At 41.3% G+C, this 22,761-nt stretch overlaps 1 protein-coding gene across 1 annotated transcript; it reads right to left on the bottom strand.

Annotated features, from left to right (window-relative positions):
- Positions 1-8,916: 8,916 nt before the first annotated feature.
- Positions 8,917-22,755, bottom strand: WBP4 (WW domain binding protein 4). Its single transcript, XM_087967607.1, has 10 exons — positions 22,611-22,755; positions 20,366-20,438; positions 19,764-19,826; positions 19,546-19,669; positions 17,509-17,688; positions 16,416-16,471; positions 14,436-14,499; positions 13,013-13,110; positions 10,871-11,064; positions 8,917-9,472 (listed from the first exon to the last, which is right to left on the bottom strand). Coding segments are annotated over exons 1-10 (1,056 nt in total). The 5' UTR covers positions 22,613-22,755; the 3' UTR covers positions 8,917-9,270.
- Between the last annotated feature and the right edge of the window lie 6 nt (positions 22,756-22,761).

The raw sequence follows: 22,761 nt of genomic DNA, 5'->3' as shown, positions 1-22,761 counted from the left end.
CGTGGACCAGAGACCCTGGGAAAATCCCCCAAAAACTCTGCAGGAAAATTCCCCACCCCGTTTTCCTACCAATCGATCGTTCTTTATTTGGGATCACAGGATACCGTCTCCAGCTCCGTTCTCAGGCGTGAAGAGAGAGAGAGACTTTTGGCTTCTTGCAAGGAAAACAGCAAAAGCACCAGAAGTCTTTCTTTCTCTCCTCCAAACTCCGCCAGAAATGAGTCTTTTCTGGCACAGCCTCTTGGAGCAGGAGGCCTTGCAGGGTCCCAAAGACTCATTTCTGGTGGAGTTTGAGGGAGAGAAAGAGACTTTTGCTGCTTTCCTTGCGTGCAGCCAAAAGCAGAAGAAGAAAGAAGCGGAAAGAAGCAGCCTGGTGGCCAGGCCAGGCGCGTGGGGCGTGTGGTGCAAGTTTCCCCCTTCACCCTTTCCCCCTTCTCACTCCCTCATCTTGTTTACAATGCAAGCGTCGCAAGCCTTGTGTTCCCACCGGCCATGTGGGTGACGCAGCCTGGATCAATTGCTTTGGGGGGTGACATTTCTCTGCGGACCACCAAAATTTTCTCGCGGACCACCAGTGGTCCCCAGCCCACTGGTTGGCGACCCCTGCTGTATGTCATGTTGCATCTAGGGCCACCAGAATTGCAAGGTTTTGAGAAATCCAGAGTGTCCTGCCTGTTTGATGTCATGGCACATTGTCACTGTGACTTGTCAAAAGTGATGTTTAATATAGTCGCAGTTCCAGCATAAATGGACAGTTCTGGGTTGTAGAAATATTTTCTTTAGAGTCTTAATTCTGCCAAACTCATAATGAAACATGGCTTCAGTGTTTCTATTTAAGATCAAGTTAAAGAGTTGAATGTGGCATGCATTATTTTTGAAGCTGCAGTATCAATACTGCCAAATGATGGGCTAAACATTCCATTCGTAGTTAAATGGCATGGGAAATAGAAATTATAACCCATGGCAGACCAGAGATACCAAGCCAGTACCCACTGCTCCTGGGTTACTCTTTTGATCAAGGCTATCATCTTCCTTTTTTCCAAACAGAATATGCTTGGCCCATTCTGTGCATTTCTTACTCCAAAGATTAGTCTTGAAAGTATGCTGCAATGTTACCTTTAATAAGGTCAATAAAGTTATTCTATTCTATTCTATTCTATTCTATTCTATTCTGTTCTGTTCTGTTCTATTCTATTCAGAAAACTAGGTTGATGTGTGTTTTGCATAACTAATGAAGGCAGAAAATTATAGTTGGAAACGTAGTTATTTAAAGCCATTTCCACGCCGTGCTGCTGATCAATAGCTATGCTTTCCTTGGTGGTAAGAAATCTCTTTCCAAGGGTTTGAAGCCTTGGAATCTACAAGAGGACTTACTTATTTGGGCTGTGAAGGAAACCTGACATATATTTTAAATGCTTGTATTGGATTATTTTATTATTATTAAAAATCTATTTTTAAAAATGCTTTCTTTTTTAAAAAGCAGATGTCCCTTTTCCTCCTGGTTAGTTTTTATCACTTTTGGTTCTACACTTTTGAAGGTAAACAGTTCATCTTACTTTAAACTTAAATCTTCAATTAGCTTCTGAATACTAAGTTGGTTGTAACCAAGTGTAGCGCAATACTTATCACTCCTCTCTGCCACAGACCATGATGCTGTTAAATGCTGTATTTGGATATCACGCAGAAAGAAACTATAGCCCAACCTACCAAAAACATAACTGTAAAACACAGACTAGAAATAAAAGTTAAAATAAGCAAAAACACCTGTTTGATCTCAATGAACACAAATCACTGGGACCTGACAGATTACACCCTAGAGTTCTAGAGCTGCAAGAAGTCACCTCAGAACCACTGCACCAAAAATCCTGGAGCACCGGGGAACTACCAGAGGACTGGAAAAGAGCTGATGTGGTTCCCATCTTCAAAAAAGGAAAAAAAAACAGACCCAGGAAAATACAGATCAATCAGCCTAACATCAATACCTAGGAAGATACTGGAAAAACAGATCTGCCAACATCTAGAAACAAGTAAGGTAATAACTAGCAGTCAGCATGGGTTTGTTAAAAATAGATCATGCCAAACCAATCTTACTTCATTTTTCAACATAGTGACTAAATTAGTAGACCAGTGAAATACTGTGGACATAATATACTTAAGACTTCATCAAGGCATTCAACAAAGTAGACCACAACCTACTTCTTGGTAAGCTAGAAAAAAGTGGGATAGTTAGTCACCTCTAGATGGATTCGCAAGTGGCTGACAAATCGTACTCAACAAGTAGTCCTTAATGGGTCTAAGTCTACATGGAGGGAAGGAAGCAGTGGGGTGCCACAAGGTTCTGTCTTAGGCCCAGGACTCTTCAATATCTTCATTAACGACTTAGATGAGGGAATAGAAGGGGAACTTACCAAATTTGCAGATGATACTAAGCTGGCAGGAATAGCTAACACCCAAGAAGATAAGCTCAAGATCCAGACAGACTAGAACACTGGGCCATATCTAACAAAATGAAATTCAATGTAGAGAAAAGGAAAGTCCTGCACTTAGGCAAGAAAAACCACAAGGACACATATAGACTGGGTGAAACCAGGCTCAATAGCAGGAACTGGGAGAGGGATCTTGAAGTCTTAGTGGACAACCAGCTAAATAGGAGCCAGCAGTGTGCAGCAGCAGCCAAAAAAGCTAATGCAATCCTAATTAACGGGGATACAATTGAGATCAAGTGAGGTACTAATACCACTTTATAAAGCATTAGTAAGACTACACCTAGAGTACCGCATCCAGTTTTGATCACATTATAAAAAAGATGTTGAGACTCTAGAAAAAGTACAGAGAAGAGCAACCAGGATGATGAGGGGACTGGAGACTAAAACCTATGAAGAACGGTTACAGGAACTGGGCCTGGCTAGTCTAGTGAAGAGAAGGACCATGGGAGACAGGATAGCAGTCTTCCAATATTTGAGGGGCTGCCACAAAGAGGAAAGGGTCAAGCTATCTTCCAAGGCACCTGAAGGCCAGACAAGGAATAATGGATGGAAACTGAATCAAGGAGAGTTTCGACCTGGAAATCAAGGAGAAACTTTCTGACAGTGAGAACAATCAACCCATGGAACAGAAGTTGCCTTCGGAAGTTGTGGGAAGCTTTCAAGAAGAGATTGGACTGCCATTTGTCAGAAATGGTGTAGGGTCTCCTGTTTGGATGGATGGGGGGTTGGTCTAGATGATCTACAAAATCCCTTCCAACTCTGTTAATCTGAAATCTGAAGTCTTTAGTCTTCTAAGAAAGAGTTTCCGGTATTGTACACATTTCTTTCATAAATCCAAAGTAAGAAGGTTTTCCAAATCACTCTTTTGTGCAGCCAGATTTTGTATATATATTTTTCTCCTATTAAAGCAGTTTAAAAAGCAAAAGTTAATAGTCAGTCATGAAACATGGGGCACTATTATATAAAATAGAAGGCTGATGCTAGTCCAAGTGCATGTACTTTTACATTCTTCACCTTTTTCCTTGACGTCATCCATTAAGGCCAGTAAGAATGTATATAAGGGAAAAGTGCAAAACTTCGTCGCAGTTGCCGTTTCAGCCCAGTGCGAGGATGATAATCTTCTAAGGCTGCAATGGTTTCAAACAGTGGAGGGCAAAACATTCCAAGTAGTGACAACAATTTCAACCTGCTAAAAAAAAGGAAAAGAACTTTTGTCACAATGGGATCAGCTAAGTCCATCCCTGCTGCTGACTGAGCATCTTGGAACTCTTCAATAAATGGCACTATTACAGGGCTAGCAAAGGTTAAAGGATGGGATGTCATGGCTACAACTGATGACCAAAGTTCTACCTGTAGTTGTTAGTATATAAGAAATTATGAGCTGGGATAGCCCTAACAAGTCACCCAGCGGGAACTGTTTGGTGACTACGAACAGCACCTGTTGTGAGCCATGCCAGATGGCTTGGAGACTAGATTGGCTTAGGGCAACTGGTCTGTATAAATATAGAGGGTCTGTGATTCAGAGTTCTGATAGTTCTGGCTTCTGCTTCTTGCTACCACATTGCAAGAGCTGCATGGGTATTGTATACATGCATCCTGTTTCATATTGTATATAAACAAGTTTCTTCTATAAATGAATCCTGCTTGATTATTTACTTGTGTGCTGGTTGGATTGCTGCAAAGTCTTGACAGTAGTATTAGAAGCTTTAATTTTATACTACTGCAGCCATCACCTTGACTTTAATAATGACCATGCCTTACAGACACTCTTGTATAAAAGTGAAAGTGGGCTCTATTATTGCCTCCATAAGCCGTCCTACAACGTGTGCTCCCAAATTCTGTCCATGTTGAAAAATAAAGACCAGGATGAGAGTGAATTTAATATTAATAAGAGCTTCACTTTTATCCTCCTGTCCCATAAAAAGCAACATGAACAGTTCCTTAAATCCCCAAGGGTCTACAAAATGAAAGAATTTTTACTGCTTTCTAAGCGATAGCAAAGCAGGTGCAACCAGAACACCTGGAAAAAAGCTGTTCAAGAGATGCAGCAATCGTTTTCAGGCTCTCTATCTTTCTTGGAGGGTGGATTCTGAACATTATCTCCTGGATCACATGCCCGGATAGGCAAATTCAATTGAAAATAGATGGTCTTGAAGATACTAATAAAAGCTAAAAGCAATTGAAGTACAATGCAGGAAAAGATAACTTTTGTCTGATGTGGGCAACAGAAGCAATGCCAGTACGACACAAATTTTTAAGAACAATGTTGTCTTACTTTGTTTCTTTCATACCAGCCAATGCTTTGCATTTTTGAAAAGGCCTGGGATCGTTTCACAACAAAATAAACGAGATAGCCCCTTCCACATAATCAACATATTATAAGTACATTGGCCCAAATCCTCAGAAATCTTTTTCGATGGATGTTTTCATCTTTGTTGCTTTCTTGCTCATCCACAAATTGACTCCTTCATAAATGTAGGAAACAATGGGAATAATTATTCAGAGTGTAACCCTATGCAAATGCTGCAGGAAATAATTCACATTATATTCAGACTTACAAATTTTCAGGATGTGCAAGCCACTGTCTATGAAAACACACACATTCATTTGCAAAACAAATACAGTTGTGATTTTTCATCAAAGAGTGCTATTTTTAATAATATATATTGTATTGTGTCAACTGGATAATACTTTTTATAATCATTTAAATGCTTTTTATAATCAGCTATAAATAGCTACCCTGTTTCTCCAACAATACGGCCTCCCCCAATAGGAAGTCCCAGCATGTTTGATAGGCATGAAATGAAGCCCCTCCCCCCAAATTAAGGCCTATATTAAAACATGCGAAATGGGGGGAATGGTGGGGGGGCTTGTCGTTAGGAAGTACTTTTGTTGCACACCCGGATATGGTGCTGCCTGCGTTGACCCCGATATGAAGTGCCCCACCAACACCGAGGTCAACATCCAAGCCGTCGCCGCCCACCTGAAGATGCAAGGGGGGGGGAATTAAGGCACCCCCGAAAAGACAACCTAGCCATTTTGGGGGGGGCTCAAAAAAAATAAGACCCGGCCTTATTATATGAGAAACACGGCTTTTATATTCTATGGCTGCTTTCTTGTTACAATCTTTTAATGCAGATGAATGTAGTGATATACAAAAATTGAGTTTGATTATTTTGATTACAAATGATCAAAAGAAGGTGAAGATTGCTGGGTCTGGTTCTTCCGTCTACTTAGATGTATGTTTCTTCTTTAGAAAAGGGATAATGAGGATGAAATTTATGCAACTGCTTCCTCCTAAGATCCACATTACTCAATTTCTAGGTTTTCTTGATTTAGCAAGAATGCTACTCTGTAGGAAAGGTGCTGCCACTGAGAAGGCACAATTCCACGATCCAACAGGATAACATTGTTTAATAGAGGGAACCTGGATATACCTTCTCTACTAAATTTGACGGCAGAAACAATAAGAGAAAGTGTGATGACCCAGGGTGGGATACTAAAGCAACAAAGTCACAAAAATAGGTGAATTATCATTGACTGGAGAAAAAACTCCCCCACTAAACAGTTGCGAAAAGGACGAAATTCCATTCAAACTCAAAATACATATAAATTATAAATAGAAAAAAAAGCAACACAAACCACACTGAAGAATTAATGAGACAAGGCAGGGCTTGAAGACATCCACAGATATCGAAATACACACATCGGGAAGGACGCCAGAACTCAGATAAGAACTGACAGACCAGAAATATTTTCATGTTTTGCTTCCAGCGCTGGCCCATGCGCAGTTTGTCCTTTTAACCAGTCCTCAGAGCTGCAGCCCATGAAGGGAATCAAGGCCCTTTCCTCCCCGGTAGACCATACCATTCATGTTTCTCCCTTATCCTCTCCTCCCTGCGTGCCCTAGGATGGAGAGGGGATGGGCCTGGGTCTTCCTCTGAATGCCCAGCCGGCCTGTGCCCTTCCCGTTTCCTCCACAACCTCTGGTGTCGGTTGTTCCTCCTCTCCCTCGGAGTCAGATTCTAACAGGGGCATGACAGAAAGATGACGCTATAAGGTAAAGGTAAAGGTTCCCCTGGCACATACGTGCTAGTCATTTCCTGCTCTAGGGGGCGGTGCTCATCTCCATTTCAAAGCCAAAGAGCCAGCGCTGTCCGAAGACGTCTCCGTGGCCATGTGGCCGGCATGAATAAACGCCGAAGGCGCACGGAATGCTGTTACCTTCCCACCAAAGGGGTCCCTATTTTTCTACTTGCATTTTTTACATGCTTTCAAACTGCTAGGTTGACAGAAGCTGGGACAAGTAACAGGATCTCATCCATTATGCGGGATTCGAACTGCTGAACTGCCGGCCTTTCTGATCGACAAGCTCAGCATCTTAGCCACTGAGCCACCTGCTATAAGTAGCCTGGCCCTAGGCCATGGATGGCTTTATAGATAATGACCGGCACCTTGAATCATACCCACAAGTCTATTAAGAGTCAGTGCAGTGGTGATGTTACATAGGCATAACAAGAAATACCAAAAAATGCTAATGCTGTAGCATTCTGGACCAGCTGTAGCTCCTAATTGCTCTAATCTATTCATTTCTGCACATTCCAATATTTTTTCTAATCGCATTTTCATCAGTAGGAATCTCTTCGCTTTTCCAATTTTGAGCAAATACAATTCCAGCTGCAGTTAATGATCAAATATACTTTCTCTTTACTGTAAGTTTCAGCAAATATTTCTAAAGGCAGTATTAAATGTGAGCCCCATTGCATCATTAAAATGGTAAAATAATAAATAAAATAATAAAAAGTACTTTTTTTCATACAAGATCACCCAACTTTCTTTCTTACTTACTTTTTTTTAACCCAATAGTTGCTTTTCTTCTTCTTCAGTTTCAAGTATTTCTTAGGTCCCTGTGCAAAAGCTTTGAATAGCAACTAGAGAAAACTGATTTATGTCAAGACAGTTATTTGAATATATCCAAGTGTTGCTAGACACCAAGTACAACAAAACTAATGTTAATTTTTAACGGGCTTTAAGCTATTTGTTACCTATGACCGAATATGTCTGAAAACTTTGTTAGTAACTGTTATATAATACATTTTGCTCCAGTGGGGAACATACATTTCAAAGAACGTCCAATGCATTCTTGAAAATGGTCGTTCAGTTTTATATACAAACTGTACAAACAAGGTAACTTTTGATCTTATTTGGGTCTATGTTAGTAGAAATATTAAATTAGGGATGATCCCCTACTGTTTTAAAGTCACAATCTCTGAAATGATTTCAATGTAAAAGCCAAGTATATTGCAGTTTTAAATTTCTGTTACTGATATTCTAAAAGCAAACCAACAACTCTCCTATTTTCAAATAGTCCTGAAAGCACGGAAGCTAAGAATGGAAAACCAAAGATTTGCCGGGAATATAATATTGCTATTAAACGTTTTAATTGCACTAAGAAATCTTGTTGCACGAGAGCTGAAATAAGGCGGCAGAGGGTCACCTCGTTTGACCTCAGCTGGGAACATGTGGTTGGGTGACCTGATTTTTTTTTTCCCACTGTTCTGCGCATGTCTGCAAACGACCGTGTAGATGAAATTCACAAATACGGTATCTGAGAATAACGAGGATCGAACATGCCACTAACACTACAGTTTTAGAATCTGCCGTTGTAGAAGAGTAAGCAGTGCCTGGCGGAAGGAGTCAAGGGAGGACTTAGCCTAGAATTGTTACGGTTGTCCTGATCCTGACCCTAATTCCCACACCTCATCTGATTCAGTTGTTGGAGGGACAAACTTTGTGGGCTTGAGTGATAAATCTTCTGCGAACTGGGACTTATATGTGATACCGATTTTTCATGCCTCACAGCCTTGGTATTTTACACTTAAACTCTCCTCACAACCCAGCAGTCACTAAAACCGTGATGGCGAACCTATGGCATGCATGCCACAAGTGGCACGCAGAGCCATTTGTGCTGGCACGCAAGCCACAGGCAAACTTACCTCACTGCACATGCGTGCTTTTTTCCCCCGGTTGGTATGAGGCCTTTTTCAGCCACCCAGTGGCTTGGAAAAAGCCTTTGCAAGGCTTTTCAGGACGAATTATAGGCCCTTTCGTCACTTCCTGTAATACCGGAAGTGACAAAACGGGCCTATAATTCTTCCTGAAAAGCCTTGCAGAGGCTTTTTCCAAGCCACTGGGAGGCCGAAAAAGGCTTCAAACCAGCCGAAAAAACAGCTGTGAGCGCAGCGCAGGTAAGGGGGTGGTGGGAGAGGGGGGAGATTGTGCGCGCATGCGCAGGGGGCCTGGGGAGGGGCGTGCACATTGCATTCTGGGTGCTGGCACGTGAGTGCATGTGTGCTGATGCGCACGCAATTTTTGGCACAGGAGCCCAAAAAGGTTAGCCACCACTGTGCTAAAACTTACAAAGACATCGTTAAGGAATTACCGCATTTATTTTTCTTGGGAAAGGATTCATGACAATACGCTTGTTTGTAAGGTACACTGAACTGCCTTTGACCCGCGATTTAAAAAATACTGTATTTACATGACCCCATAAAGGGGGGAAAAAAGAAATCCAGCAAACTAAAATATCAACGCTTGAGGAGTAGGTGGGTGGAAGAAGAGAAATATTCTGTACATTTTACACCCGAGACATTGTTTGGAAAAAAACAACGATCTCTAAAAATTGCTTTTAGAGTCAGTCTTGTAAAGGAATTCTTTTTTAAACAGTTCCATATTTTCCCGGCGTCCTTTTGTTTCTTGTCTTGTTGACAATGCAGCCAGGATATTAGTGATCGCTCAGCCTCTGTCGAAAGTTTCGAGATTTCCCGTTTTCAAATTTCCGTTTTCTGAAAACCGGCATCTCTTCCGTTGCCTCGCCGAGCGAAGTGACTGTTTTCTCTTTGAAGATTACTTTGGCATCTTCTGGCACTTCTACAACTGGGGCGCTGTTGCTCTCCTTGTTTGGAAGCTCCAAGTCGACCTTCTCGCTAAAGGAAAATGAGAAGTTGGTTGAACACAAGCTATTTGAAAATAAATAAAACTGGCTCAGGTACGAACTGGCCTGGCCGTACAAAAAAGGCATTTAACTCAGTATCTCCTGAAAACAGAAAGATTTGCGACCAGCAAATTTCACAAATTTTAGAACCTGCAGAGAAAAGTTTGCATAGCTCTAGCTATTAATAATGGCAGATATCAGAAGGTGGGGGAGTTATTTTGGACACAAAATTTATTTATCACATTTAGAGACCGCCTGTCTCCCTCCCACGAGTCACTCTGGGTGGTGTACAAAGTTATCTTGCTCAATAAAAAAGTTATCTTCTCGCATAAAAAGGTTCTCACTGAACGACGAGAACGAAATCCTGCCCGTTATCTGCCGTTGCGCATAAAATGAGGACTCCTGTTTTCCCCTCTCGTTCTGCCCAGAGATTTAAAATCTCTGAAGTACGGCACACGAGCAGGTGTGGGTAAAAGAAGTCAGTGAAAAGAACCAAACTTACTTATAAAAAAAATAAAATAAAATGGGAATTTGCTTTTAACATCCTGTGTCATTAAAGTGAAATTAAGTCCAGATGGATGTCAAACCTTCGGATGAGTAAATCAGTCTGAAGTGCAGGTCTGAAGTGTGTTTTAAGTGTCTGTTTCCTCCATCTAATGCCCTACTCTCCCAAATTTTCAGATGTTTTTTACTTTAATCTCTCTCAATAGTTTATATGTCTGTGTTTATAAGATAGGTCATTGTCAATCCATCCACCATCTGTCTATCATTATCTATCTATCATCTGACTATCTCTATCTCTTATATATCATCTATTTCTATCATCTATCTCTATCAGCTGTTTACCTCTATTATCTATCACTCTCTATCTATCTGTCTATCCCTACCATCTATCTATTTCATCTCTCTCTCCTCTCTCTCATCTGTCTATCTCTTATCATCTATCTCTATTATCTATCACTGTCTATCTATCTCTATCATCTATTTCATCTCTCTCTCTCTCTCATCTGTCTATATCTATTATCTGTCTCTCTCTGTGTCTCCCCCCTCCCCCCCCCATTCCATTCCTCTCCTCCCCCCTCCCCTACTCTTTCTAAACCACCCATCTCCCCTACCGCAGTAACTGCTTAGGCAGGTTGGTATTGTAAAGAAAAGATATGGCACAAATGCACAGGTGTCCCACTGTGCCCACCTACTAAGCAAGTTCCTTGCAGGGACAAAAATGTCTTCAGCCACCTCACTTCATACTGTAACTATTAACCAGGAACCAGGGAGAAAAAGAAAAAGAAAAAGAAATGCAACGTAATTCAGACACTGGGCTTATTCTCAGTGTCCTGCTGCCCAAATCAAGTGGTCGCTGGCTTCCCGGGAGATATAAAGCAGGACGTACAATGAATCTTCTTCCGTGATTTCCTCCCATTTGCCGAAAGAGACAGGCTTCTGAGACAAAGACGAGGAGGTTTCTGGTGGAACGGATGACTTCTTCTTGCGGCTGGACTTCTCGGGTTTCACCTGTTGCCCCTCGGGGTTCACCTGCTGCCACTCGCCGTAAGGGCTCACCTTTCTGGGTCTGTTGGGCTTCCTCTGAGGAACAAGAGAGGGGACATCCTGTTTATGCAATGATGTAACAATAGAATAAAATAGAAGAGAAGAATAGCAGAGTTGGGAGGGACCTTGAAGGTCTTCTAGTCCAACCCACTGCTCAGGCAGGAAACCCTACACCGGTGATGGCTAAGCCCTTTTGGGCTCCTGTGCCAAAAATTGTGCGCGCGCTTGCGTGCCAGCACCGAGTATGCAATGCATGCGGACAACCCCCCCCATGTCCCCTGCGCATGCACGCGCAATTCCCCCCGCCGCCGCCCCTTTCCTGCACTGAGCCTCCCAGCTGATTTTCGGTCCGTTTGAGGCCTTTTTCGGCCTGCTAGAGGCTTGAGGTAAGCCTCTGCAGGCTGAAAAATAGGTCCATTTCATCACTTCCGGTATTTCTGGAAATACAGGAAGTGATGAAATGGGCCTATTTTTCGGCCTGCAAAGGCTGCAGAGGCTTCCCTCAAACCTCTGGCAGGCCAAAAAAGGCCTCAAATGGGCCGAAAATCAGCTGGGAGCCACGCGCATGTGCAGCGAGGTAAATTTGCCTGGGGCCCATGTGCAGGCACAAATAGCTTTGCGTGCCACCTGTAGCGCCATCACGGCCCTATACCATGTCAGAGAAATGGTTGTCCAACCTCTTCTTAAAAACATCCAGAGTTGGGGCATTCATAATTTCTGGAGGCAATCAAGTTCCATTGATTAATTGTTCTCGCTGTCAAGAAATTTCTCCTTAGTTCTAAGTTGCTTCTCTCTTTGTTTCCATCCGTTCCTTCTTGTCCTGCCCTCACGTGCTTTGTAGAATAGCTTGACTCCCTCTTCTTTGGGGCAGCCCCTGAGATATTGGAACACTGCTATCACATCTCCCCTAGTCCTTCTTTTCATCAAACTAGACATACCCAGTTCCAGCAACGGTTCTTCATGTGTTTTGAGCCTCCAGTCCCCCTAATCACCTTGGTTGCTCTTCTCTGCACTCTTTCTATAGAGCCTCAACATCGTTTTTACATCATGGCGATCAAAACTGGATGCAGGATTCCAAGTGTGGCCTTACCAAGGCCTTTAAAGTGGTGTTAACACTTCACGTGATCTTGATTCTATCGCTCTGTGAATGCAGCCTAGAACTGTGTTGGCTTCTTTAGCAGCTGTAGCACATGGCTGGCTCATATTTTCTGTAAGAGATTGTCCACTAGGACAATAATATTATATTCTTCAAAGAAGAAAAAAAGGATCCCAAGTTAAGATATTTGGATTTTTATATTCAGTGAGTATACAATCTTGGAGATAAGAAAATCAATTTTTCAACCACTCCCTTGAATTTATTCAAGCTTCTCTCCCTAATTTTACTGATACAATTTGCAGTATTTTCTTCTTAGTAATAGCTACTAATGATAACTATAAGCTGTGTGTCTTTATGCCTCTAACTGCAATCTACAGTTAGTAGCTATACGAATGGTAACTGTAGGCTATAAATATGCTGTGTGTCTTTATGCCTCTAACTACAATATAATGATAGACAGATCTTCCTTTTCAGACTACCCAACTGCAGAAACTACATGTTTGTTGCAATAGTTTACTTAATTGCACAACACATGGACAGGTTTAAGTGTAATTTCAATTGGAAACTGTAAATATCCGAGATTAAGCCAAGTCCAAAAACACTAGAGAATTTGTGGAAGTCTGGCTCTCAGACAAAACAGTTATCAACAGGCACGTAGAGATAAAGAACATTTACATACCATTGAAAAGAGACATCAAAAAAAACCCAAAGGAAACAAAAAGACCTTGCCAACAATCAACACCCAGATAAATAGTTATTAACAGCAAGATCAATACCAGACCAACAATCAAGCATAAACAATACCCAATCAAGGAACTTGGGAATATTCAAAGATGACCAATGTAGGAAACATATAAAAATTATACAGTATTAATATTTATATATTACCTTTTGGGATTCATTTTTGCTGATCTCTTCAGAAGAGTTTTCACCTGAATTATTTATTGAAAAAGATACGAAACCTTCAGGCTTCTCCCACGTTGATACTAAGTAATAGCAAAAAAGTTATGTCACCAGTTTCTGAAAATCTGAAATATCAGAAATAAAATCCAACACGTAAAGGCCCTAACATATGTTTCAGTGAGACCAAATTAATAAGATTAAATAAATGTTTTGTTTCACATTTCACTAACCTAAAGAAGTTCTCTTAGATCCCTACTACAATTGCTGGACCCCAATCAAAAATCAATGGTGGACCTCTGTAGCTTCTTTTCTGTTATTTCATGTAGTTTTTACGCTGTCTTTTAAAAACAGAGCCTCAATATATAAAGTAAACGATGCAATAAATGTAGAACATCGATGCCTAAAAGTAAGCAGCAGTGTCAGATGTCAGGTTTTAAGTCTACATATTTGAGAGACAGGGGAAAGTGAACAAATAGTTTATTAAAGAGAACGAATGAAAGGTGGAAGGAAGGAAAGGAAAGGAGAAAAGGGAAGGAAGGAAGAGAGAAAAGGAAGGAAAAGGAAGGGAGAAAGGGAAGGAAATAAAGGGAGAAGGGGAGGAAAGGAAAGGGAGGTGAGGAAAGAAAAGAAGGGAGAAAGGGAACGAAAGGAGGGAAGAAAAGGAAAGGAGAAAGAGAAGAAAAGGAAGGAAGGAAGGGAGAAAGGGAAGGAGGAGAAAGGGAGGAAAGGAAAGGGAGGTGAGGAAAGAAAGGAACGGAGAAAGGGAACGAAAGGAGGGAAGAAAAGGAGAAAGAGAAGAAAAGGAAGGAAGGAAGGAAGAGAGAAAGGGAAGGAAAAGGAAGAAAGGGAAGGAAAGGAAAGGGAGAAAGGGGAGGAAAGGAAGAAAAGGAAGGGAAGGAAAGGAAGGAAAGGAAAGGAGAAAGAGAAGGAAAGGAGAAAGGGAAGGAAGGGAAGGAAAGGAAGGAAGGAAGGGAGAAAGGAAGGGGAAAAGGGAAGGAAAGGAAGGGAGAGAGGAAAGGAAAAAAAGGGAGAAAGGGAAGGAAAGGAAGGAAGGAAGAATAGGAAAGGAAGGAAAGGAAATGAGAAAGGGAAGGAAAGGAAGGGAGAGAGGAAAGGGAAAAAAGGGAGAAAGGGAAGGAAAGGAAGGAAGGAAGAAAAGGAAAGGAAGGGAGAAAGGGAAGGAAAGGGAGAGAGGAAAGGAAGGAAGGTGAACATTCCTACAAATGATTTCGGGGCATAGGAAGATTGGATGGTCCACATCCATTGGGGGAGCCATTTTGTGAGAGCATTTAGGCAAATTCTCAAAATTCCAAACGTGTTTCATTGCCTTTCTGTTTTACCCACAGGAAAAAACCACTAATTGATGTGGCTCTGTGCCTCGAGTAGCGGCCCGGGTAAAACCTCTCACCTCCAGTCTCCTTGTTGTAGTAATAGGTGCGACCGTTGTCGGTCCCTTCTACCCAAACAGCTTCCTGAAAAAAACAAAGGCTAAATCAACCACGCCATAAAGGATAATTAAAGCCTCATTTATGTCTCATTGTATGCTGATTTTATTTTACCTCCTCAGAGGTCCCATAAAGATATGTTTATTAAGGCTTAACAGCAGTAACTGGGAGAGGGATCTTGGAGTCTTAATGGACAACCAGATAAATAGGAGCCAGCTGTGTGCAGCAGCCGCCAAAAAAGCCAATGCAATCCTAAATTGCATTAATAGAGGGATACAATCAAGATCAAGTGGGGTGCTAATACCATTCTATAAAGCCTTAGTAAGACCACGCCTAGAGTACTGCATCCAGTTTTGGTCACCACATTATAAAAAAGAGGTTGAGACTCTAGAAAAGTGCAGAGAAGAGCAACCAGGATGATTTTAGGGGACTGGAAGCTAAAGCATATGAAGAACGGTTACAGGAACTGGGCCTGGCTAGTCTAGGGAAGAGAAGGACCAGGGGAGACATGATAACAGTCTTCCAATAGTTGAGGGGCTGCCATAGGGAGGAAGGGGTCAAACTATTTTCTAAAGTCCCTGAAGGCCAGACAAGGAATAATGGATGGAAACTGAACAAGGAGAGATTCAACCTGGAAATAAGGAGAAATTTTCTGACAGTCAGAACAATCAACCCATGGAACAGAAGTTGCCTTCGGAAGTTGTGGAAGCTTCATCACTGGAGACTTTCAAGAAGAGACTACTGCCATCTGTCAGAAATGGTGTAGGGTCTCCCGCTTGGGTGGGGGGTTGGACTAGATGACCTACAAGGTCCCTTCCAACTCTGATTATCTGTTAAATTTAAAAGTGAAACCTCCTAATTTAGCCACTGGAAGCTTCCTTCCTTCTTGCAAATAATAAAATTCGATTATTGGAGAATCCAACCCAATGGTCCCCCTAACTATTGGAAATAATGCTGTTAAATGAATGTACATGTTAGAGACTTCTGGCTGATAAATGTGTTCTTCAGCTAATTGTATTCCTAATCATATCCTCACATATCAACAACCTCAAATCTGCAGATGATGCCACTCTAATGGCAGAAAGTGAAGAGGAACTAAAGAGACTCTCGATGCGGGCGAAGGAGGAGAGTGCAAAAGTGGGCTTGAGACTCAACATTAGGAAAACTTAAGATCATGGCATCCGGCCCTCTCAATTCCTGGCAAATAGATGGAGCAGAAATGGAAGGAGTGACAGATTTTATTTTCCTGGGCTCCAAAATCACCGCAGATGGGGACTGCAGCCAAGAACTGAAAAGAACTGGGGAGGAAAGCTATGGCAAAGCTAGACAGCCTACTCAAAAGCAGAGACATCCTCCTGCCAACCAAAGTGCGTAGAGTCAAGGCTGTGGTTTTCCCAGTTGCAAGTCATGGCTGTGAAAGTTGGACCGTAAGGAAGACCGAACCCCAAAGAATGGAGGCCTTTGAACTCTGGTGCTGGAGGAGACTCCTGTGAGTCCCTTGGAGTGCAAGGCCATCCAACCGGTCTATCCTAGAGGAGATCAACCCTGACTTCTCTTCAGAAGGCCAGATCCTGAAGTTGAAACTCAAATACTTTGGCTACCTCATGAGAAGGAAGGACTCCCTGGAGAAGAGCCGAATGCTGGGAACGATGGAGGGCAAAAGAAGAAGGGAATGGCAGAGAAGGAGGTGGCTGGATGGAGTGACTGAAGCAGTCGGCGTGAGCTTCAATGGACTCCAGAAGATGGTAGAGGACAGAAAGGCCTGGAGGAACGTTGTCCATGGGGGTCGCGATGGGTCGGACACGACTTCGCAACTAACAACAATCCTATCCATTCAGAAGAGATGCAATTCAACTAATTTTTCAGTGAATTTGAGAATACATTTAAAAAAATGAAGACACATTTTTTGCAACAGCTATAATAATAAATAAGCATTTAGTTACCTGTTGAGAATTGCAAGTGGTGTCCTGAAATCCTTCTGGTTTCTCCCACTGTGATTCTTAATAATAATAGAATAAAAAAAGACTTTAATTTGGGATCCAGCCAGAACCAAAAAATAAATAAATCATTCATGCAGTATTAGATATAGAATAAGAGAGAGTTGGAAGGGACCTTGGAGGTCTTCTAGTCCAACCCCCTGCCTAGTCAGAAAACCCTACACCACTTCAGATAAATGGTTGTCCAACATCTTCTTAAAAACTTCCAGTGTTGGAGCATTTACAACTTCTGGAGGCAAGTTGTTCCACTGATTCATTGTTCTGTCAGGAAATTTCTCCTTAGAGAATAGCTTGACCCCCTCTTCTTTGTGGCAGCCCCTCAAATATTGGAACACTGCTATCCTGTCTCCCCTAGTCCTTCTTTTCATCAAACTAGACATATCCAGTTCCTGCAACCATTCTTCTTATGTTTCAGCCTCCAATTCCCTAATCATCTTTGTTGCTCTTCTCTGCACTCTTTCTACAGTCCCGACATCTTTTTAACATCGTCGTGATCAAAAGTGACTGCAGTATTCCAAGTGTGGCCTTACCAAGGCCTTATAAAGTGGTATTAACCCTTTAGAAGGCTGTGATCTTGATTCTATCCTTCTGTTTATGCAGCCTAGAACTGTGTTGGCTTTTTTAGCAGTTGCTGCAAACTGCTGGCTCATATTTAATGATTGTCCTCTAGGACTCCCAAGATCCCTCTCATAGTTACTACTATTGAGCGAGGTATGACATATACTGTACGTGTGCATTATTTCTTGCCTAAATGTAGAACCTTACTATTTTTCACCCTTGAATTTCATTTTGTTAGATAGCGCCCAATGTTCAAGTCTGTCAAGATCCTTCTGTATCTTAAGCCTATCTTTTGGAGTGTTGGCTATTCCTGGTAGCTTGGTGATATATAATAAAAGGATATAGAGAGGAAGAATAAACGGCTATTGTAAAATAAAAAGAGAAATCTATTGCTAAATATTACTTTTGTGTTGTGTTTTGATGGCAACTTCTATGGTTTCTGGATATGTGATTTATAAAAGGAGTTTAGCTGCAAATGTACCTCCAGATTTCGTGTTGTAATAATAGATGTAGCCTTCCGGAGAAAATCCGCACACCCATTCCTTTGTTCCATTGGATGAAACCTCCTTGGTTTGTTTTTCCTTCCTCTTCTTTTCTTTTTTCTCTTTTTTCTCCTTCTTTTCTTCCTGCTTTATCAGCAAGGAAGGCGTTTCTACAGATTCTGAGATACAGAGCATTACATTTTTAAGGCCCACCTAAGAAATTCTAAGAAAAAAATTCCTCACAGCTAAACAACCCCCACGACCACTGGAATATTGAACACTCGATTTCAAATCTCTGAAGCTCTAGCAAGGTGTGCCAAGTGGAACATGGTATAATTCAACCAACCAAGTTCTTCTAGACCCGTGATGGCGAACCTATGGCGCGGGCCACAGGTGGCACCCAGAGCCATTTGTGTGGGCATGCGAGCCCTAGCCAAACTTACCTGCACTGCGCATGCTTGCGCCGTCCCATTTGAGGCTGTTTTCGCCCTTCCGTAAATACCAGAAGTGCTGAAACGGGCCCATTTTCAGCCTCCTGAGGCTCCAAAGGCTTCCCTTGAGTCTCCGGGAAGGCAAAAACGGCCTCCCCTGGGCTCCAGAGGCCCTCCGGTATTTCCAGAAGGCCCGTTTTTCAGCCTCCTGAGGCTGCAGAGGCTTCCCTCGAGCCTCCGGGAGGGTGAAAACGGCTTCAAACAGGCCCAAAATCAGCCAGGAGGCGCGTGTATGTGCAGTGCAGGTAAGGGGGCGGGGCGTGGATGCTGTGCACGCATGCGCAGGGTGCATTGCATTGTGGGTGCCGGCATGCCTGCGCCTTTGTGCACACAACAAAAAGGTTTGCCATCACTGTTCTAGACCCATGGATCTTTTCTTAAGACTTAAGTCATGTGTAGCTAGTAAGGGTGCTACCTGCAAATGATACCAAAACTGGAATAGTATCTCAGGTACTCCTCGACTTATGACCACAATTGAGCCCAAAACTTCTGTTGCTAAGTGAGACTATTTGTCCACTGAGTTTTGCCCCATTTTACCACCTTTCTTGCCACGTTTGTTAAGTGAATCACTTCAGTTGTTAAGTTACAAGTTTGTTAAGCAAATTGGGCTTCCCTGTTGCCTTGGCTTGTCTGAGGGGATCACGTGACCATAGGACACGGCAACTGTTGTAAGTACATGCCAGTCGTCAAGCATCTGAATTTTGATCCCGTGACCACAAGGAGGCTGCACTGGTCGTTAAGTGTGAAAAACAGTCATAAGTCCTTGTTGTGGCCTATTGGCCACCCCCCCACCAGTCAGATCAGAGGCGGCAGCAGCATGGGAGTCAGCATCAAGGCAACCTGAGAGCTCCGAGGTAGAGAGAGAGAGAGAGAGAGAGAGAGAGAGAGAGAGAGAGAGAGAGAGAGAGAGAGAGAGAGAGAGAGGGGGGCTGAGGGAGGCAGAGAGAAACGGAGCCTGGGTTGTCTGTCAGCCCTCAAATGGAGAGTCAACAGCCCCCAGGTCTGGAGGTGGCTGATGAGGAAGAGGAGGAATAGCTGGGCCCAGTGCCTGGATGCGCAGAAGGCAGAGGAGAGGAGAGCAGTGGAAATCTATGGGCCGGTCCTTGGGACGGAAGAGCCACTGCTGCTAGCAAAGCCCCACCACTAGCTCTGGGGATAAAAGGCAGGAGACGGAGATGAATAGATGTGACAGACAACTAATCATCTCCCAGCCGGATGGACTTGTTAGCCTGCTGTGTGAGAGAGAAACATTTTGCTGGGGTCCTGGCGCTCCTAAATAAAGGAATCCTTGATTTAAATACAGAGGGTTTGTCATGTTTGGGGAGCTGGGTCATAACACACATAAACTGAATGGCATTCTCCATCTCTGATCATCCCAAAGTTGATCTAGATAACTTCAGTGCCAACGGTCACTAAAGAAACAGTTGCAAGTTGAGGACTACCTGTATTTTTATGGACTCTTTACGTTCGTGTCAAGGGAAGCTACTGGAAAGAAGCAAAGGATTGGAATGAGGGTTCTTCCGTTTGATAGCATCGGGGTCCTACCTGCCTTCAATCCGAGCCTTTTCAAATCTTCTTGATAAGCCTTCGTGGCCGCTTCCTCCATGGCTGCAAAGTCCTTTGCCATTTTTTCGTCTGCTTTCGCCTTGTCCAAGCTTTTCTGTTTAATCTGCAATTTAAAAAGAGGATGGAGCAGGAATGCGTGACACAGGGTTTCAAACAACAACATTCCCTTCAGGTTGAAGGAGGTGGCTTTGCGTTACCTCGCTAATTTTCTTTGCCACATTTTCCTTGTGGTTCTTTCCTCTTTCGTGGAAATCGATGCTCTGTAAAAGAAAAAAAGGAGATGTTCCTAAACTAGAGACAAATTTAAACTTTACAACTATGTGTAAATACTGAAGCTAAGCACATCTCCCTGAGGCAGCTGAGGTAAATATTTCAACCTTCAAACCCTGTTTGAAGAACGTCTATCCTGTCAAAGAACCTGACCAGGAATGGTTTCAACTGCAATCAAATCAATGATATTTTATTCCTGCAGGCACTTTAGGTGATTTTAAAAGATGCCCTAAACCGTATAAATTTGTATGAGGAGTTTTTGAGCTCTTAAATAAAGGTGTCACTGAAAAGAACAAGCAAGGTTCCAAATTTAACCCCAACAATCCAGATCCAACTAAATCTGAAGATATAAAACATTAAACACACAGGCATTAGTTTATATTGCCTGCATTTATTCTACTCCGCCAGCCACAGGAAAAAGGCTAGGAAACAAACAACATATCAAATGTTGACCCTCTGATGAAACTTAAATTTAAAATGTTATAATCCAAATCCAAGAAACTTAGATTTAATCAGAAATCCATCGTACCGGTTTGTTGTCTGCTATCCAGCACTTGCAATAATCACAGAATTTCTTGGGCTGGGATTTCCAGTAATCGGCCCTGGAAAAAAAGATATTGGAAAGAAAACTATAGGACTTTTTAAAAATAAGAAAAAGATCTAATGGTCGGTCCATCAAATTTATTTGCCCTTTGACTTTACCTGTTTTTTTGTTTTCTTTTAAATTAAAAAGTATGTATGTATGTATGTATGTATGTATATGAACACACACACACACACACATAATTTTTGTCAGATGTGATGTTGTGATGAACGTGTATTTATCCCAAGCATGTTTAAACTCAGTTTTTGATCGATTGACCTACTATCTCTACCGGAAGTTGGTTCCAAGCTTCAGCTGCTTTTTCTGTAAAGCCATACTTTCTAACATGACTTTTGAACTTCCTTCCTGTCAGTTTCAGGTTGCACCTCTATGTTCTTGATTTTTGCTTAATATTGAAAATACTGCACTTATTATGTATTGTACTGTATTATATTAGGCTGTTACTATGTTATGTTAATGTTATGTTATGTTGTTAAGAGTGTGTTAATAGCAATATACAAAATACTTAATACTCTAATGGTCATTTTGAAAAATCCTTTCTTAGTGAGCCCCTTGAAGCCAAGAGGAACATACGTGCTAAATTTCAAGTTTGTAGGCTTTATGTTTCTGGAGATTTTGTGATGATGCGTGAGTGGTCTTTTGCTTTTATATATATATAGATTATAATTATATGTATATTAGGCTACATTATATTTATATATGATAATTACATTATATTACATCACATCATATAATATTATATTAGGCTAATATATTATGTTATATTAGGCTGTTGTTATATATTATGTTAATTTTATATTAGGCAGTTATATTAGGGTATTATGTTATATTAGGCATTTATTATATTTATATTATATGATGTATTACATTATATCACATCATATAATACAATTATATTAGGCTATTATATTATGTTATATTAGGTTGTTGTTACATATTATATTATGTTAATATATTAGGTGTTACATTAGGCTATATTAGGTTATATTAGGCTTTTATTATATTTATGTTATATATATATAAAACATACTAATTGTATTGTTATATTACCTTATATTTATATATTACTATCATATCATAGGTCAACTAAACTAGATTATGAAACATTGTAATCATAAATACATTATTCTATTATAAAACCATTGAAAGAAGCTTATCCATTATATTAATATGTTAGGCTTTTGTTATATTTATGTTAATTACATTTATAATACATGATATATGACATTATATCACATCATATAATAGAATTATATTAGGTAATTATATTGTGTGATGTTATGTTATATTAGGCTATTATATATTATGTTAATATTATATTAGGCTATATGTTACATTAGGATATATATATATATACACACACATACATATATACACACTCACACATGTACATATATACGTATACATATATATGGTATTCAGCTTTATTCGGGTATTTTCCCACTTCATTATAGTTGTGCTTTTAAAGTTGTATTATATATATATGTATGTATGTATGTATGTATGTATGTATGGTATTTGGCTTTGTTCGGGTATTTTCCCACGTCATTGTAGTTGTGCTTTTAAAGTTGTAGCATATATGTTGTATGCATGTATGTAATCTCATCTTTGTTTATTTTCCACGCCATCATCAGGCTTTTATATATGTATTGTGTATTCTGTATTATTCTGTATTCTTTGTTATTCTACAATTACAGAAGCCTGATGATGGCAGATGAGATCTCTTGCCATCATCAGGCTTTTTATTGTTATTCTGTATTATTCTGTATTCTTTATTATTCTAAAACAGAAGCCTGATATCAACTATGATGACGTGGAAATCAATGCATACAAAGCTGAATACTCTACATACATACATACATACATACATACATACATACATACATACATACATACATATATATATATATATATATATATATATATATATATATATATATATATATATATAATATTATATATATATTACTATGGCATATCAGCAAATTATAAAAGCAATTGTAATGCTAAAGACATCCTTCTATTATTAAAACCATGGAAAGAAGCTTCACATCCATTGTGTCTCTAGTGGGGGAAAACACCGGTCCAAAGTCCTCCCCTCAACCCAATTCAAGAGGCGGGGGCGGGGAGGGGGCCGGGGATCGGAGAAGGGGAGAGACAGGGGACTCACATGGCTTCCCTTCCTGGGCGGAGGCGGAGGAGGAGGAGGAGGAAGGGCAGCGGCAGCGACAGCGCCCGCGGCCGACCAGCCGAAGAAGGAACTGGAGGGCCGCGAAGGGGCGCCGCGCTTTGGTGACGTCACGAGCGCGCCGCGCTCAGGG

Source organism: Notechis scutatus, chromosome 5 (genome assembly GCF_049901735.1).
Source record: "Notechis scutatus isolate UNSWTSFEM ecotype Mainland chromosome 5, rNotScu1.2, whole genome shotgun sequence".
Classification (NCBI taxonomy): domain Eukaryota; kingdom Metazoa; phylum Chordata; class Lepidosauria; order Squamata; family Elapidae; genus Notechis; species Notechis scutatus.
This window is presented reverse-complemented; position numbering and strand designations above follow the sequence as displayed.

Excerpts from the sequence above, each read along its gene's own strand:
- WBP4 (XM_087967607.1), bottom strand. Across the intron at positions 19,670-19,763 it reads TGGCAAAGAAAATTAGCGAG|ATTAAACAGAAAAGCTTGGA; the intron begins GTAACGCAAAGC and ends TTTAAATTGCAG. Across the intron at positions 13,111-14,435 it reads CTACAACAAGGAGACTGGAG|TATCAACGTGGGAGAAGCCT; the intron begins GTGAGAGGTTTT and ends GCTATTACTTAG.